This window comes from Leucoraja erinacea, chromosome 5 (assembly GCF_028641065.1).
Source record: "Leucoraja erinacea ecotype New England chromosome 5, Leri_hhj_1, whole genome shotgun sequence".
NCBI lineage: Eukaryota > Metazoa > Chordata > Chondrichthyes > Rajiformes > Rajidae > Leucoraja > Leucoraja erinaceus.
The window spans coordinates 42226857-42243604 of NC_073381.1; the positions used below are offsets into that span (position 1 = coordinate 42226857).

Consider the following 16748-nt stretch of genomic DNA (forward strand, 5'->3'; position numbering starts at 1 on the left):
GTTGGCATTATGTTCAGCACAGACATTGTGGGCTGAATGGTCAGTTCTGGTGTTGAGCTGCTCTACATTCTATGTTCTAATTTTAGTCAAACTTCACCAGTGCTGGCTGATATTGGTGGTGTTCCTAGGATAAAAATACTAGACTATATAGCTTTAAGATGAGAGGGCTTCAGCCTTACTCAAACATTAATTAACATTTCTTATACATGAAACATCAAACCAATCAGATTGTTAACAGACAGCTAAACAATAGTTAAAAAGCAGCCATTGAAAGTATTAAGCAGTAGATTCTGAGTTCTTTGAAACATGTCCAAATTGTACAAATAGAGTAATGAGATTTAAGCTTCAAGAGAGTTTTTTGTCATGTGTCCCAGATAGAACAATGAAATTCTTGCTTTGCTTCAGCACAACAGTATAGTAGGCATAAATAAATACAGAACAGAACAGATCAGTGTGACCATATAACAATGAATATACATATAATATATATATATATATATATATATATATATATATACACATACACACATAAATAAACAGATAAAGTGCAATGAGCTATTTAACGATCAGAGTTTTGAGTTGACTCTAATAGCCTGATGGCTGTGGGGAAGCAGCTATTCCTGAAACTGGATGTTGCAGTCTTCAGGCTCCTGTACCTTCTACCTGAAGGCAGCGGGGAGATGAGTGAGTGGCCGGGATGGTATGGGTCTTTGATGATGCTGCCAGCCTTTTTGAGGCAACGACTGCGATAGAGCCCCTCGATTGTGGGGAAGTCAGAACCGATGATGGACTGGGCAGTGTTTACAACTTTTTGCAGTCTTTTACGCTCCTGGGCACTCAAGTTGCCGAACCAAGCCGCGATGCAACCGGTCAGCATGCTCTCTACTGTGCACCTGTAGAAGTTCGAGAGAGTCCTCATTGACATACCGACTCTCCGTAATCTTCTCAGGAAGAAGAGGCGCTGATGTGCTTTCTTTATAATTGCATCCATGTTCTCGGGCCAGGAGAGATCTTCAGAGATATGTACGCCCAGGAATTTGAAGCTCTTGACCCTCTCCACCATATAATCCATATGACCATATAACCCATATGACCCTCTCTGCCATATAACACCATATGACCCATATAAAAGGGACTATGGGTCCCCATACTACCTCTTCCAAAGTTCACAATCAGTTCCTTGGTTTTGCTGGTGTTGAGAGCCAGGTTATTGTGCTGGCACCATTTGGTCAAACGGTCAATCTCACTTCTATACTCTGACTCATCTCCTTCAGTGATACGTCCCACAACAGTGGTTAACATAAATGCAGAAATTAACCTGAGCGCCAATGGTTGCATGCAAAGCGAGGAGATCCTGCTTTATTTGGCTGTTAATCTAGAGAAAACCTTTTTGAATTCTACTCCATGCTGAGGAATATTTATTTAAAACTACCCTTTTGGCTGTCTCTTGCGAACTTTGTGTTGGTTTGTCATAATGAGAGGATATGTGAATGTTAATTTAGTCTACTCAAATGCTATTTCATAATCTAGTCAATTTAATAAAATGTTCGTCTTTTATCAAAGCTGGGCCATAAATCCAATAAATGACCCATGAAGAAAATGTGTAGTTTTTACTTTTACATTTAATGAAAATAGCTTTACATTTTTCAAATGCAGATTTTACATCTGAAAGACAGTAATTTCACTCATTGAAATAAATGCGTGGATTAGGGAATCTTAGCTACGGGGGAGACTTGGACAGACTTGGATTGTTTCCGTGGAACGCAGGAGGTTGCGGGTTGACCTGATAGTAGTAAAAAAATTAAGAAGGCCACAGGTTTAGTAGACGGTAAGAGGAGCATTGTTAGATATGTGGTTTACACAGAGGGTGGTGAGTGCTTGGAACATATTGCTGGGGTGGTGGTTGAAGCAGGATATGTTGGTGGCATTTAAAAGACTTTTGGATAAGCACATGGATACGCAGGGAATGGAGGGATATGGGATATGTGCAGGAAAATAAATTATGACCTTGGCATCATGTTCAGCACAGACATTGTATGCCGAAGGCCCTGTGCTTGTGCTGTACTGTTCTATTTTAAATTCATTATGGACAGATTTCTTATTCACTTCTGACAATGGTAGAATTTATTACCCATCACTTAATGTCCTCGAGGAGGCGATGGTGAGCTGCTTTTTTGAAGCACTGCATACCACTGGTGAAGGTGCTCTCATACTACTGCTGGGAGGGAGTTGTTTCATTTAGACCCAGTGTAAATGAAGGAACATTAGCATATTTCCAACTCAGGATGGTATGTAACTTGCAGGGAAATAATTTTACTATACAATTAATTTCAGCGAGTGTACTCTTCTGATCTCGGTACTTGAAACCAATATGGTTCATTTATAAAAGGAATGGTGGTGAGCAATAAGTTAGAATTTATTTCAATCATAAAAGAAATAAAGTATTAGTTCGTCTTTCCAGACAAATTTACAAATAACTCTTTGTGTAAAATATTCCATTCAGTTGGCAAGTTTTCACTTGAAGAAGTAAAATGAAATGAGTGATGAGATCATTACATCCAGTTGTTTCATTGCAGTTATTTTAATTATTTACCCTTTTAAAACAATAAATTAAAATGATCTAAAAATAATATTGGAGTATCCCAAGACATACAAGGATCCTGGAGCAGCAGCTCGATGACCTCTGTCTGGTCCGGGAGAGTGAGGAGGTCATAGAGAGGAGTTATAGAGAGGTGGTCACTCCAAAAGCATGGGAGAGAGACGTGTGGGTCACGCTAAGGAAGGGCAAGGGGCAGAGGCAGGGATGAGTGAGTACTCCAATGTCGGTACACCTTGCAAATAAGTACTCCTGTTTGAGTACGGATGAGGGTGAAAGCCTCTCCGGGGGTAGCGACAGCGGACAGGCCTCCAGCACAGAGACAGGCCCTGTTGCTCCGAAAGGTAGGGACAAAAAGAAGAGGGCAATAGTAATTTGGGACTCTATTGTTAGGGGGTCGATTCTGTGGACGCAGTCGGGAGACCAGGATGGTGGTCTGCCTCCCTGGTGCCAAGGTCTCGGACGTGTCTCAACGCGTCGAAGATATCCTGAAATCAGAGGGAGAGGAGCCTGAGGTCGTGATACATATAGGTACCAATGACATAGGTAAAACAAAGGGAAGAGGTCCTGAAGGGAGGATTTAGGGAGTTGGGAGGAGAGTTAAGGAAAAGGACCAAAAAGGTAACAATCTCAGGACTACTGCCTGTGCCACGCGACAGTGAGAGTAGGAATGGAGCAAGGTGCAGGATAAATGCATGGCTGAAAGACTGGTGCAGAGGGCAGGGATTCAAGTTTCTGGATCATTGGGACTTCTTTTGGGGAAGGTGGGACCTGTACAGAAAGGATGGGTTGCACTTGAACCCGAGGGGGACCAATATCCTGGTGGGGAAATTTGCAAAGGCTACTGGGGAGACTTTAAACTAGAATGGTTGGGGCGAGGGACTCAAATAGAGAACGCTAGTAGACAGAATGGGAGGCAGGAAGCAGAAAAGGGAAGCACTCGGACACAAGAGGAGAAAGAAGAAAAAGGAAATAAACAGAGAATAAGAGGCGGGGGGTTTCTTAAATGTGCATATTTTAATGCTAGGAGCATTGTAAGAAAGGTGGATGAGCTTAGAGTCTGGATAGACACCTGGAAGTATGATGTTGTGACAATCAGTGAAACGTGGTTGCAGGAGGGCTGTGATTGGAAACTAAATATTCCAGGATTTCGTTGCTTCAGGTGTGATAGAATTGGAGGGGCAAGAGTTGGAGGTGTTGCATTGCTAGTCAGGGAAGATATTACAGCAGTGCTTTGGCAGGATAGATTGGAGGGCTCATCTAGGGAGGCTATTTGGGTGGAACTGAGAAGTGGGAAAGGTGTAGCAACACTTATAGGGGTGTATTATAGACCGCCAAATGGGGATCAAGAATTGGAAGAGCAAATATGTAAGGAGATTGCAGATATTAGTAGTAAGCACAAGGTAGTGATTGTGGGAGATTTCAATTTTCCACACATAGACTGGGAAACACATTCTGTAAATGGGCTGGATGGTTTGGAGTTTGTAAAATGTGTGCAGGATAGTTTTTTGCAGCGATACATAGAGGTACCTACTAGAGGGGGGGCAGTGCTGGACCTCCTGTTAGGAAATGAGACGGGACTGGTGGCGGAGGTATGCGTTTGGGAGCACTTCGGGTCCAGTGATCACAATACCATTAATTTCAATATAATTATGGAGAAGGTCAGAACCGGACCTAGGGTTGAGATTTTTGATTGGAGAAAGGCTAACTTTGATGAGATGCGAAATGATTTAAAAGGAGTGAACTGGGACATTTTGTTTTATGGGAAGGATGTAGAAGAGAAATGGAGGACATTTAAAGGGGAAATTTTAAGAGTACAGAATCTTTATGTTCCTGTTCGGTTGAAAGGAAACAGTAAAAATTGGAAAGAGCCCTGGTTTTCAAGGGAAATTGGACATCTTGTTTGGAAAAAGAGGGAGATCTACAATAATTATAGGCAGCATGAAGTAAATGAGGTGCTTGAGGAGTATAAGGAATGTAAAAAGAATCTTAAGAAAGAAATTAGAAAAGCTAAAAGAAGATATGAGGTTGCTTTGGCAAGTAAGGTGAAAGTAAGTCCAAAGGGTTTCTACAGCTATATTAATAGCAAAAGGATAACGAGGGATACAATTGGTCCATTGGAGAGACAGAGTGGACAGCTATCTGCAGAGCCAAAAGAGATGGGGGAGATATTGAACAATTTCTTTTCTTTGGTATTCACCAAGGAGAAGTATATTGAATTATGTGAGGTAAGGGAAACTAGTAGAGTAGCTATGGATACTATGAGTTTCAAAGTAAAAGAAGTACTGACACTTTTGAAAAATATAAAAGTGAATAAGTCTCCAGGTCCTGACAGGATATTCCCTAGGACATTGAGGGAAGTTAGTGTAGAAATAGCCGGGGCTATGACAGAAATATTTCATATGTCATTAGAAACGGGAATAGTCCCCGAGGATTGGCGTACTGCGCATGTTGTTCCATTGTTTAAAAAGGGTTCTAAGAGTAAACCTAGCAATTATAGACCTGTTAGTTTGACTTCAGTGGTGGGAAAATTAATGGAAAAGATACTTAGAGATAATATATATAAGCATCTAGATAAACAGGGTCTGATTAGGAACAGTCAACATGGATTTGTGCCTGGAAGGTCATGTTTGACTAACCTTCTTGAATTTTTTGAAAAGGTTACGAGGGAAATTGACGAGGATTAAGCAGTGGATGTTGTCTATATGGACTTTAGTAAGGCCTTTGACAAGGTTCCTCATGGAAGGTTGGTTAAGAAGGTTCAACTGTTGGGTATAAATGCAGGAATAGCAAGATGGATTCAACAGTGGCTGAATGGGAGAAGCCAGAGGGTAATGGTAGATGGTTGTTTGTCGGGTTGGTGGCAGGTGACTAGTGGGGTGCCTCAGCGATCTGTGTTGGGTCCTTTGTTGTTTGTCATGTACATCAATGATCTGGATGAAGGTGTGGTAAATTGGATTAGTAAGTATGCGGATGATACCAAGATAGGGGGTATTGTGGATAATGAAGAGGATTTCCAAAGTCTACAGAGTGATTTAGGCCATTTGGAAAAATGGGCTGAAAGATGGCAGATGGAGTTTAATGCTGATAAATGTGAGGTGCTACACCTTGGCAGGACAAATCAAAATAGGACGTACATGGTAAATGGTAAAGAATTGAAGAATACAGTTGAACAGAGGGATCTGGGAATAACCGTGCATAGTTCCTTGAAGATGGAATCTCATATAGATAAGGTGGTAAAGAAAGCTTTTGGTATGCTTGCCTTTATAAATCAGAGCATTGAGTATAGAAGCTGGGATGTAATGTTAAAATTGTACAAGGCATTGGTGAGACCAAATCTGGAGTATGGTGTACAATTTTGGTTGCCCATTTATAGGAAGGATGTCAACAAAATAGAGAGAGTACAGAGGAGATTTACTAGAATGTTTCCTGGGTTTCAACAGCTAAGTTGCAGAGATAGGTTGAATAAGTTAGGTCTTTATTCTCTGGAGCGCAGAAAGTTAAGGGGGGACTTGATAGAGGTCTTTAAAATGATGAGAGGGATAGACAGAGTTGATGTGGACAAGCTTTTCCCTTTGAGAATAGGGAAGATTCAAACAAGATTCAAACAATTCTGATGTCATGACTTCAGAATTAAGGGACAGAAGTTTAAGGGTAACATGAGGGGGAACTTCTTTACTCGGAGAGTGGTAGCGGTGTGGAATGAGCTTCCGTTGGTATCATTTAAAAATAAATTGGATAGGCATATGGACGAGAAGGGAATGGAGGGTTATGGTATGAGTGCAGGCAGGTGGGACTAAGGGAAAATAATTGTTCGGCACGGACTTGTAGGGCCAAGATGGCCTGTTTCCGTGCTGTAATTGTTATATGGTTATATACATAAAGAGATAAAGCACCAAATGGAGGAACTAGTACTGAAATGCTGGGTTAAGTTTGGTTGTCAAAAAGTAAATAGCCCACAGTAGAGGCTATGCTCAGCTGAAAGCTAATTGGCAAATGTCATTGTGAAATGAGGCAGAATCAAAACACAGATCCATTGTACCTGGCTAAGAGTTCACACCGCTTACCTTTCTTGAAAAGTATTAAAGCTTCCACTTTAAAAAGCAAATAAAAAATGTTATTGTCAGTTATCAATGAATAACTATTTGATATCATGGTGATTCAGATACAGAACAAAGTCTTGGAGTCATCGGCGTGAATCTCACCACGGAGGCTGTGAAATTTCCATAGTAAATTTAGATTTTTTTGAAACACGATTTGGCTTTTCAAAAAATTGATTCATTAATGTCCTTCAATGAAGGAGTTCTTCTGTCAAAGGTATCAAAGGTATTTTATTAGTCACATTCACATACACCGAGGTGTAATGAAGTGAAATGCTTTTTGCCATTTTGCAGCACACAAAAAAAGAATACAGACATAACACCAATGAGAGTCTTAAACACAAAGAACATCCCCCCACAATGACTCCCACCATGAGGGAAGACACAAAGTCCAGTCCCCAACCCCAGTTCACCCATTGTCGGGCCTATTGAGGCCTCCACAGTTGCCTCTACGGAGGCCCGATGTTCCTGGCCGTTCTCGCCGGGTGATGTTGCTCCGGCGTCGGGAGAGTCCTCACAGCGGCATGGGAACCCTGGAACGGCCGCCTCCGTACTGGAGGCCGCGGCTTCCGAAGCCAACAAGGTCGCGCCGGTCGGAGATCCACAACTGGCGATCTCGTCGCGAGATCCCAGGCTCCCAGTGTAAAGTTCGGCGCCGCCGCCCGCAGCTGGCCTCTCCACAGTCCCGCAGCTCCGCGATGTTGTTCCCGGTGGTCTCAGCTCACCGGAGCTCCAGCGCGGTGACCCAGGCAAGGCATCGCCCGCTCCACGATAGCGCTCCAGCGCTGTGCTGCTGCTGAAGCCGAAGTTCTGGGCGGTCCGCGACAGGAAACGCCGCTCCAGGCCCGCTGGTAGGCCGCGAGGACGGGTCAGTGCTGCAGCCCGGAGAAAAGCTGCCTCTCCGACCAGGTAGGGACCCTGAAAGGCAGTTCCCCCCCCCCCCCTGTCATTCCTCAGTCTGATGTTACCTACTGGAAATTATTAAAGAAATAAAATTAGGCATTAAAATCAAGCAATGTAAAGAGAACCAAATAGCAGGAATAACAGAATTCGAATTGTGAACAGAATTTGGAATTGGGAACGCTGATTCAATATATAAATAGAAATAACAGTCTTAAATATCATATGCACCCATTAAAGAGTGCAATAATTAAGGCATAACATTGAAACCAATGAACTGTAAAATTACCTCATATATAAAAACCATCAATGTTGTTAGTGTGCCCTGATAATCTTCAACTCCTCCAAATTGAAGATCTCACAAAGATAAGTAAATATATGCAACAGGCTAAATCTAAAATGGATGAGCTTATTTTCAAGCACTAATTAATAAAAGAAACAATTCTTCCTGACCTATGCATGAGATGATTTGTATGATTGAATGAAATCGGTGGAGAAACTGAACGAAGTAACAGAACCATTAATCCTCCAAATATTTGACAAATATGCAGGAGAATTAAAGCAGTGGAAAATAATTAAATTATGAATATATTTAAACAATAATTTTTTTTTAATTAAAACATTCCAAACAAAAAACAATTATAAAGGTGAATAAAATAAATGAATGGGAACTCCCTGGACTCGGTCCAACCTGGAACAAGCTGTTTGAACAGATTTCCAAATAAGTGGAAAAGCATTGTATCGGATCCATGAGGAATTGCATCAGAATCTGTGAGGAATTCAGCAGTGAAATGCACTCACAGCATTACCCATGAGTAGCTGCTAACAAGCTTTGGATTTCTGCATTTGTGCAAGCACCGATATTTACCTTTTCCCTGCAGAATCCAGCCCTGCCCTATTACCTTATGTTCCATTCTACAGTGAAAGTAATTTACTGTGCAGTCTGATGAACAAAGAAAGCCTATTTTCCCAGTTTGTCTGTATGCTCTGGGCTAATTATTGAAAATCCATCAATCTTGGCTTAACAATGACCCAACACCAATTGCAGAAGAGAGTTTCAATCGTGTACATTTCTTTGCACGCAGAAGGAGCAGCGCAGACGCAGCTAGATGAGCTGTTGCTTCACAGTTCCAACTACCCGGGTTCAAACCTGTTGCCTTTGTGGAGTATCCAAAGTATCTATGTGAACTGCAGGGTTTTCTCTGCATGCTCCCCCCACATAGGAAAATCTTTTTAATTTGCCTCTCTAAATTGCCCCCACAATGTAGATGAGTGATGAGTGATGATAACATTGCGATAATGAAATGAGATTAGGATGTGATTACTGTAAATAGTGGTCAGCATGGATTTAGCTGGCCAAAGACCCTGTCCTATCTGCATCTCACTTTGGCTTTTTAGTTTGCATTATGTACATAATGTCTAATTCTCTAAATAGTTTTGTTTAGATCACGCAGAGCAAACTATAAATGGAGTTACATTTGGAAATAATATGATGACTATATTTCATAATGGTATGACTTGCAATGGAGTCAAGAAATGCTTATGCTCACTTTCATTACTTGCAGGCTAATTGGGACGTTTGGGATGATATTACAGAAAGTGGTGGAGGAAGGACAGCTGGAAGTATCAGACACATTATTAGACGACAACAACAGCTCCATCAGAGTAAGTTGCTGGAAAAATGTTCTCTTTTCTCAGTGTTTTTCTCTCCTCAAGTTGTCTCACTCTATGTTTCAGTAGTGCAAACAGAATGAAAACTACGTTCCAAAGAAGGAGGACGTGACTTGGAGATCTAACTGATATGATTTGTTAAGGTTTATGTTAGAACCATTGGTATATGTAAAACAAATACCTGATCAACTGAGTTCCCCCCCTCCATCCATAACCTTGTCCTCCTCCCAAACCTCATGTCATAAGTGATATGAGCAGAATTAGGCCATTCATCCCATCAAGTCTGCTCCGTCATTCAATCATGGCTGATCTATCTCTTCTTCCTAACCCCATTCTCCTGCCTTCTCCCCATTACCCTTGACACCTGTATTAATCAAGAAACTATCTTTTTCTGCCTTAAAAATTATCCATTGACTTGGCCTCAACAATACAATCCATTGTGCAATGTGCAGCATGCCTTTGTGTGCAACATTACTGATGTTGTCCTCTGCAATTTAACCTGTGTAGGCGCAGAATAAAACACTGAGGATCTTTCTATTTTGAGGGCCATTAGTTCTTGTGTTTCAAGGTTATTAAAGGCTCTGCAATTTCTGTACACAGCCGATCAATTTAAAACTGTAAGTGGAGAACATTTAAGTTCCAAATAGTTAAGGTTTCAGAATTCTTACCTACTAACTAAGTGGTAAACAAAAAAATACATTGAGGTGTAAAAGGAGCAAATGTGGTTAGTGTATGTGACGCCGCATGCTGCCACCCCCCCCCCGGGCTCTGGATTGAAGCCACTGAACATGCAGTAATTTGGTTGGGCTTCCAAGGGCTTCAGATGTCCCGTGAGGTCCCGAGAGCTGCCGAGGCCCGCTGCACGCTCACATTCGGCCCAGTCCGTACCGCCAGCTCAACGAGTTCAAGTCCTCCCTCTCCCTCTCTCTCTCCCCCCTTCCTCTCCCCCCCCTCCCCTCCCCTCCTTCCCCCTTCTCCCCCCTTCCCCCGCTCCCCTTTCATTCCCTCCACCCCCCCATCCTCTCCCCTCTCCCCCCCCTCCCCCCCTTCCCCCCCTCTCCACCTTCCCCATCCCCCAATTCCACCCCTCTCCTCCCCCCTCCCCTCTCCTCTCCCCCCCTCCTCTCCCCCCCCCTCTCCTCCCCCCCTCCCCCCTCTCCATCCCCCCCCTCTCCCCCCTCCATCCACCTCCCACTCTCCCACCCTCTCTCTCTCTGCCACTCGAGATAGGGCAGGGATGGAGTAAAAGGAGATAATTAATAATATTAATATAATATCAAGGGGGGTGGTTAGTGTGTGTGTGGGGGGAGTTAGTGTGTGTGTAATGCCGCAGGCCACCCAACCTGAAAATATTATTGAAATTATGTTTAAGGAAACAGTGGCACAGTGGTAGAGCACTGTTGTACAGCACCAGAGCACCAGGTTCGATCCTGACTACAGGTGCTGTCTGCATTGAGTTTGTACATTCTCCCTGTGATCGCGAGGTATTTTTCCAGGTGCTCCAGTTTCCTCCCACTCTCCAAATGATTGGCTTCTGTAAATTGTACATTAGTGTTAGCGTACAGGGTAATTGCTGGTCGATGTGGACTCAGTGGGCCAAACGGCCTTGTTGCACACTTTTATCTCTAAAATCTAAAGAGATGGTTCAGTGATGGTAAAACATCTTATAATTGCAGCTTTCAGAAGGCAAATGATTACATATTTGAAGGTAGCTACTTGCGGGAGTATGCCGAATGAACTGGCAAATCAGAGTGGGTCGCTTGACAAAGAGCTGACAGATTCTACATGGACCAAATGGCCTTTACCTGTGATGTCATGATTCCATGAAACTGGAGGCATGCCTACGAAAGCGAGCTATTTGCCTGTCTCCAGAAGCAGCTCAGCATCAAACACCATAGGACAGACTTGCATCTTATAACATTACACCATGTCATGAAATGTGAGGACAAAGCTAGTGTTGCTTGAACGTATTACTCCTTTAATGCACACATTTAGTTGAAAATGTATTCATCATATTTCATTGTTCAGCATTATATTGATAATACTAATCACAATGATTTCCTGGGAAATCAATACTCAATAATATAAGCAACGCATCACATTAATTTGCTCCTCTGCCTTCTAGATATATACCACCATAATCTTAATCTTTTGAGTGAATAAATAGCACTCATATTGATGCTAAGCCAACAGCAAATTTGTTGCCATAACAACACTGGTGCAATTGAATGTAAAATATATAAACTCTTCCTAAAACAAAGCTAAATTAGAAATGTTTCTGATTCTCATCATATTTTACCTCTAGCTTTCATTGAAGTATAATGTACAATTTGTTGAAAGTGCACTGAAAGAAGACAGCAGATTCGTACCCAGTAGAGCCATCACCGCTATCCTTGTTCAGAAAATTAGTATTCCGTGGCTCGTCCTGGAGGGCAAATTGCTGGAGAAATACTATGCTCTCAAGTCGTTGCCAATATTGGAATCCAAAGACATGAGGGCAACAGTCTGAGCTTTGTTGGCAAATATCAGATTTCTTATAGCAGCAGTGAATGTGAAAGCTCTCTTGGCACTATTTCAAAAAAGAGCACAGGTTTGCCACTTGGGTCCCAAGCAAAAACTATGCTTTGCACAAAATCTACTTCAATTACTTGGTCATCATCACATTGTTGTTTGCAGAAGCATGCATTGTGCATGTTCATTCATTATATTATTACCTATGCTCAGCCCTCGTGTCTGTAGGGACTCTGCTGCTCGTGCGCGTATAACCTTTTTACCCTTATATGATGGCAAGCGGCATTTAATTTGCTCCTCTGCCTTCTAGATAAATACCACTGAGGTATTTATACCAATGAGAACTGCTGTAGATTTGGGAGGAACAACAGCAGCAGCAGATTAGCAAGAGATACGACTGATTGGCTCTAGCCCAAGTGGGAGGAGAGAAGTGAGTCAGAGGGGTGAAAACAGTTGAAAACTGAGGAATTTGCTTGTAAATTGGTAAATCAGGCAATTTATCAGTCAATTTAAGCAGGACAGCTCTTAGCGAGCGGACGTGATGGATTAAGGATTTTTTATTTGGGAGGTCAATACAAGTACGAGTTGGAAATCAATACTCAGGAACATTAGATATTGAAAATGGAACACCTCAAGGGAGCATAATAAGTCCTTTACTATTTTTAGTAATGATAAATGATGTATATGAAGAAATTGTAAATGAAATGGGAGTTTCACTGTTTGCGGATGATGGGGCAATCTGGAAAAGGGGGAGAAATGTGAAGTTTATTGTGCAGAAATTACAGAGGGCTATAATAAAGGTACAAGAGTGGTCATATAAATGGGGATTCAAATTTTCTGTGGAAAAGACAAAGATAATGTTTTTTACTAGGAAGAAAATTGATAGTGAGGTAAAACTAAAATTATATAACCAGGAATTGGAGAGAGTAAAATACTATAAATTTTTAGGTTTATGGTTTGATGAGAGGATTACATGGATGGTTCATATTCAGAAAGTAGTGGACAAATGTAAGAAGATACTTAATGTAATGAGATGTTTAGTTGGATGTGATTGGGGGGCAGATAGAACAGCTTTGAAGGCTATATACACAGGGTTAATTAGATCTGTGTTAGATTATGGTTGTGTGGTGTATGGGTCCGCATCAAGTACTTCTCTTAAGAAAATAGACAACATTCAATACCAGGCATTGAGAATATGTACAGGTGCAATAAAAACAACTCCAACAGCAGCATTACAGGTTGAAATGGGGGAGATGCCTCTAGAGATGAGAAGGACACAGCTTTCATTGAATTACTGGATTAACCTACAGGGCCACAGTCAAGAACACCCAGTACAAGTTACTGTCAAACCATGCTGGGAAAAGGAGAGAAGGGAAACAAAAAGTTTTGGATGGACAGTGACCCAGAGAGCAATACAAATTAGCATAGCCCAATTAAATGTGGTTCCAACGGTTCCATTACCTTCAATTCCACCTTGGATACTTCCAGATGCAACAGTAGACTTTACAATATTAGAACAGAAAAACAAGGATAAACAGCATATGTATAATTCAGTCATCATACAGGAATACATTGACAGATACTACAGTTTTGTCCAAATTTATACAGATGCATCAAAAGATTCAGTAGATAATGTAGGAGTAGCATTTATTGTACCAGAATTTCACATCAAAGTAGGGAAGAGGGTCAATAATGAGGTCTCAATATACACAGGTGAAATGATTGCAATATTGTTAGCAGTACAGTGGGTCGAGGATACCAGGCCTTTAAGGACAGTTATTTGTTCAGATTCAAGTTTAGCAATAAAGAGTTTACAGCACAGTCATTCAGACAATAGACCAGACATTTTGATAGAAATACAACAAACACTATTCAGAATTCAAATGATGGGGCTTACAGTCATATTTTTATGGGTACCAGCACACATTGGCATTAGAGGAAACAAAATGGCAGATAAGGTAGCAAAAGAGGTAACAAAAAGAAGTAAGATTGATTTAACTATTAACATAGGTAAAACTGAAATCAAAGACATTATTAAGCAAAGACTGAAGGAAAGATGGCAAAAGCAATGGGAGGAAGAACGGAAAGGACGGTGGTTCTACAGAGTCCAGAGGAAAGTGGGAAAGATGAGATGTGCAGGAAAGAACAGAGAAGAGGAGACAGTGATTTCAAGAATTAGATTTGGACACACTGGTCTGAACAGTACACTTTTTGTAATGGGCAAGCATAATACAGGCAGATGTGAATACTGTGGGCAAGAGGAAACGATAGAGCATGTCATTGTACATTGTGAGAGGTATGAGGAGGAGAGAGAACGGATGAGTGAGCAGTTCAGAAAAGAAGGAGTACAATTTGATTTGGTAGATATTTTGCAAGGGAGTTCAAATAAGTGCTATCAAATCCTGATGCTTTTTCTTAGGGTAACCAATTTGTTCGGAAGGATATAGGTTATTAGAATATGTAATGGTGTTGTTTGATCCACACTCCATGCCAGTTGGTGGCGGTAATGCACCAAAAAAGTTGTTTGCCAACCGCCAAAAAACACTATATAGAAGAAGAAGAAGTGAGGGAGCGGCCTTGTGAGGGAAGTGCCCTGTGTGAAAAGGGCGAGTCTTTGGCTCGAGAGTCTTTGGCCAGGAGGCTACGCAAAACGCTGGAGAGGGAGAGACGAAAGAAGGATATGTCAGGCAAGCTGATTCAGTGCGATGCTTGCAGTATGTGGGAGGTCAAGGACACTGCTGGTGCCTCTGGCTGCTACAAATGTGAGGTGCATCCAGGTACAGCTCCTGAAGGACCGTGTTAGGGAACTGGAGAAGCAAGTGGATGACCTCCGGTTCGTCCGAGAAACGGAGTCGTTCCTCGACAAGTCCTACAGTACAGATTGTTACACCTAAGGTACTGGAAGAGAGAATGTGGGAGACAGTGAGAAAGGGAGGGAAGCATGGAATGCCAACGTCCCCGGGTGGTGTACCTCTTGTAAACAGGTTCATCCGCTTAGAAGCTGTTGGGACAGAAGACGTGAGCGGCGGACTGGCTTGCGATGCGAATAGGGCTGTTGAGCCAAAACCAAAAAGGCCTAAGGCAGGCAAGGCCATTGTAGTGGGAGACTCCATCGTGAGAGGTACGGACAGGGGTTTCTGCGGCAACAGACGGGATGCGAGGATGGTGTGCTGCCTTCCTGGTGCCAGGATCCAGGATGTCACGGACAGAGTGCAGAAAATCCTCAAGGGCGAAGGTGAACATCCGGAAGTGGTAGTGCATGTCGGCACAAACGATGTCGGAAAGAAGGGGATGAATATTCTGCAGCGTGACTTTAGAGAGCTCGGAAAAATGTTGAAAAGCAGGACCTCCAGGGTTGTTATCTCCGGTTTGCTTCCAGTTCCCCGTGCTAGCGAGAGCAGGAACAGGGAGATACGGGACCTGAACGTGTGGCTGAGGAACTGGTGCACGGGGCAGGGATTTAGATTCTTAGATCACTGGGATCTGTTTTGGGGTAAGGGGGAACTGTACAAAAGGGATGGATTGCATCTTAACAGGTGTGGGACCAGCATTCTGGCAGGCAGGTTTGCCACTGCTACACGGATGGCTTTAAACTGAATAAGGGGGGTGGGGTGTTGAATGGGATAGTGGAGGATGGAGTTAAAGGGAAAGGGTTTCTTAAATGTGTGAGCGTAGAGACCGAGGGGTGTAAAATGAGGGTAGAAGAAATAGGTAGCAAGGTGAAAAGTAAAAGTGGCAGGCAGACAAAACCAGGGCAAAAATCAAAAAGGGCCACTTTTCAACATCATTGTATAAGGGGTAAGAGTGTTGTGAAAACAAGCCTGAAGGCTTTGTGTCTCAATGCAAGGAGCATTCGTAATAAGGTGGATGAGTTGAATGTGCAGATAGCTATTAATGACTATGATATAGTTGGGATCACGGAGACATGGCTCCAGGGTGACCAAGGCTGGGAGCTGAACATCCAGGGATATTCAATATTCAGGAGGGATAGAGAGAAAGGAAAAGGAGGTGGGGTAGCGATACTGATTAGAGAGGAGATTAATGCAATGGAAAGGAAGGGCATTAGTTTGGAGGATGTGGAATCGGTATGGGTAGAGCTGCGAAACACTAAGGGGCAGAAAACGCTGGTGGGTGTTGTGTACAGGCCACCTAACAGTAGTAGTGAAGTTGGAGATGGTATCAAACAGGAAATTAGAAATGCGTGCGACAAAGGCAAAACAGTTATAATGGGTGACTTCAATCTACATATAGATTGGGTGAATCAAATTGGCAGGGGTGCTGAGGAAGAGGATTTCTTGGAATGTATGCGGGATAGTTATCTAAATCAACATGTAGAGGAACCAACGAGAGAGCAGGCTATTTTAGACTGGGTATTGAGTAATGAGGAAGGGTTAGTTAGCAATCTTGTTGTACGTGCCCCCTTGGGCAAGAGTGACCATAATATGGTTGAGTTCTTCATTAGGATGGAGTGTGACATTGTTAATTCAGAAACAATGGTTCTGAACTTAAAGAAAGGTAACTTTGAGGGTATGAGACGTGAATTGGCCAAGATTGACTGGCAATTAATTCTAAAAGGGTTGACGGTGGATATGCAATGGAAGACATTTAAAGGCTGCGTGGATGAACTACAAAAATTGTTTATACCAGTTTGGCAAAAGAATAAATCAGGGAAGGTAGTACATCCATGGATAACAAGGGAAATCAGGGATAGTATCAAAGCTAAGGATGATGCGTACAAATTAGCCAGAAAAAGCAGCATACCGGAGGACTGGGAGAAATTCAAAGACCAGCAGAGGAGGACAAAGGGCTTAATTAGGAAAGGGAAAATAGATTATGAAAGAAAACTGGCAGGGAACATAAAAACTGACTGCAAAAGTTTTTATAGATATGTGAAAAGAAAGAGATTAGTTAACACAAATGTAGGTCCCTTGCAGTCAGAAAACTGGTGAGTTGATCATGGGGAACAAGGA

General features: G+C 42.3%; 1 protein-coding gene across 5 annotated transcripts in view; it reads left to right on the forward strand.

Annotated features, from left to right (window-relative positions):
• The window catches only part of otofa (otoferlin a), a 255023-nt gene that overhangs the window by 88335 nt on the left and 149940 nt on the right, over window positions 1-16748 (forward strand). For all 5 annotated transcript variants that reach the window (XM_055635427.1, XM_055635423.1, XM_055635424.1 and 2 more), the window contains exon 4: window positions 9162-9261. In XM_055635427.1, coding sequence (XP_055491402.1) covers window positions 9162-9261 — 100 coding nt within the window. The remainder of the gene's footprint in view (window positions 1-9161; window positions 9262-16748) is intronic.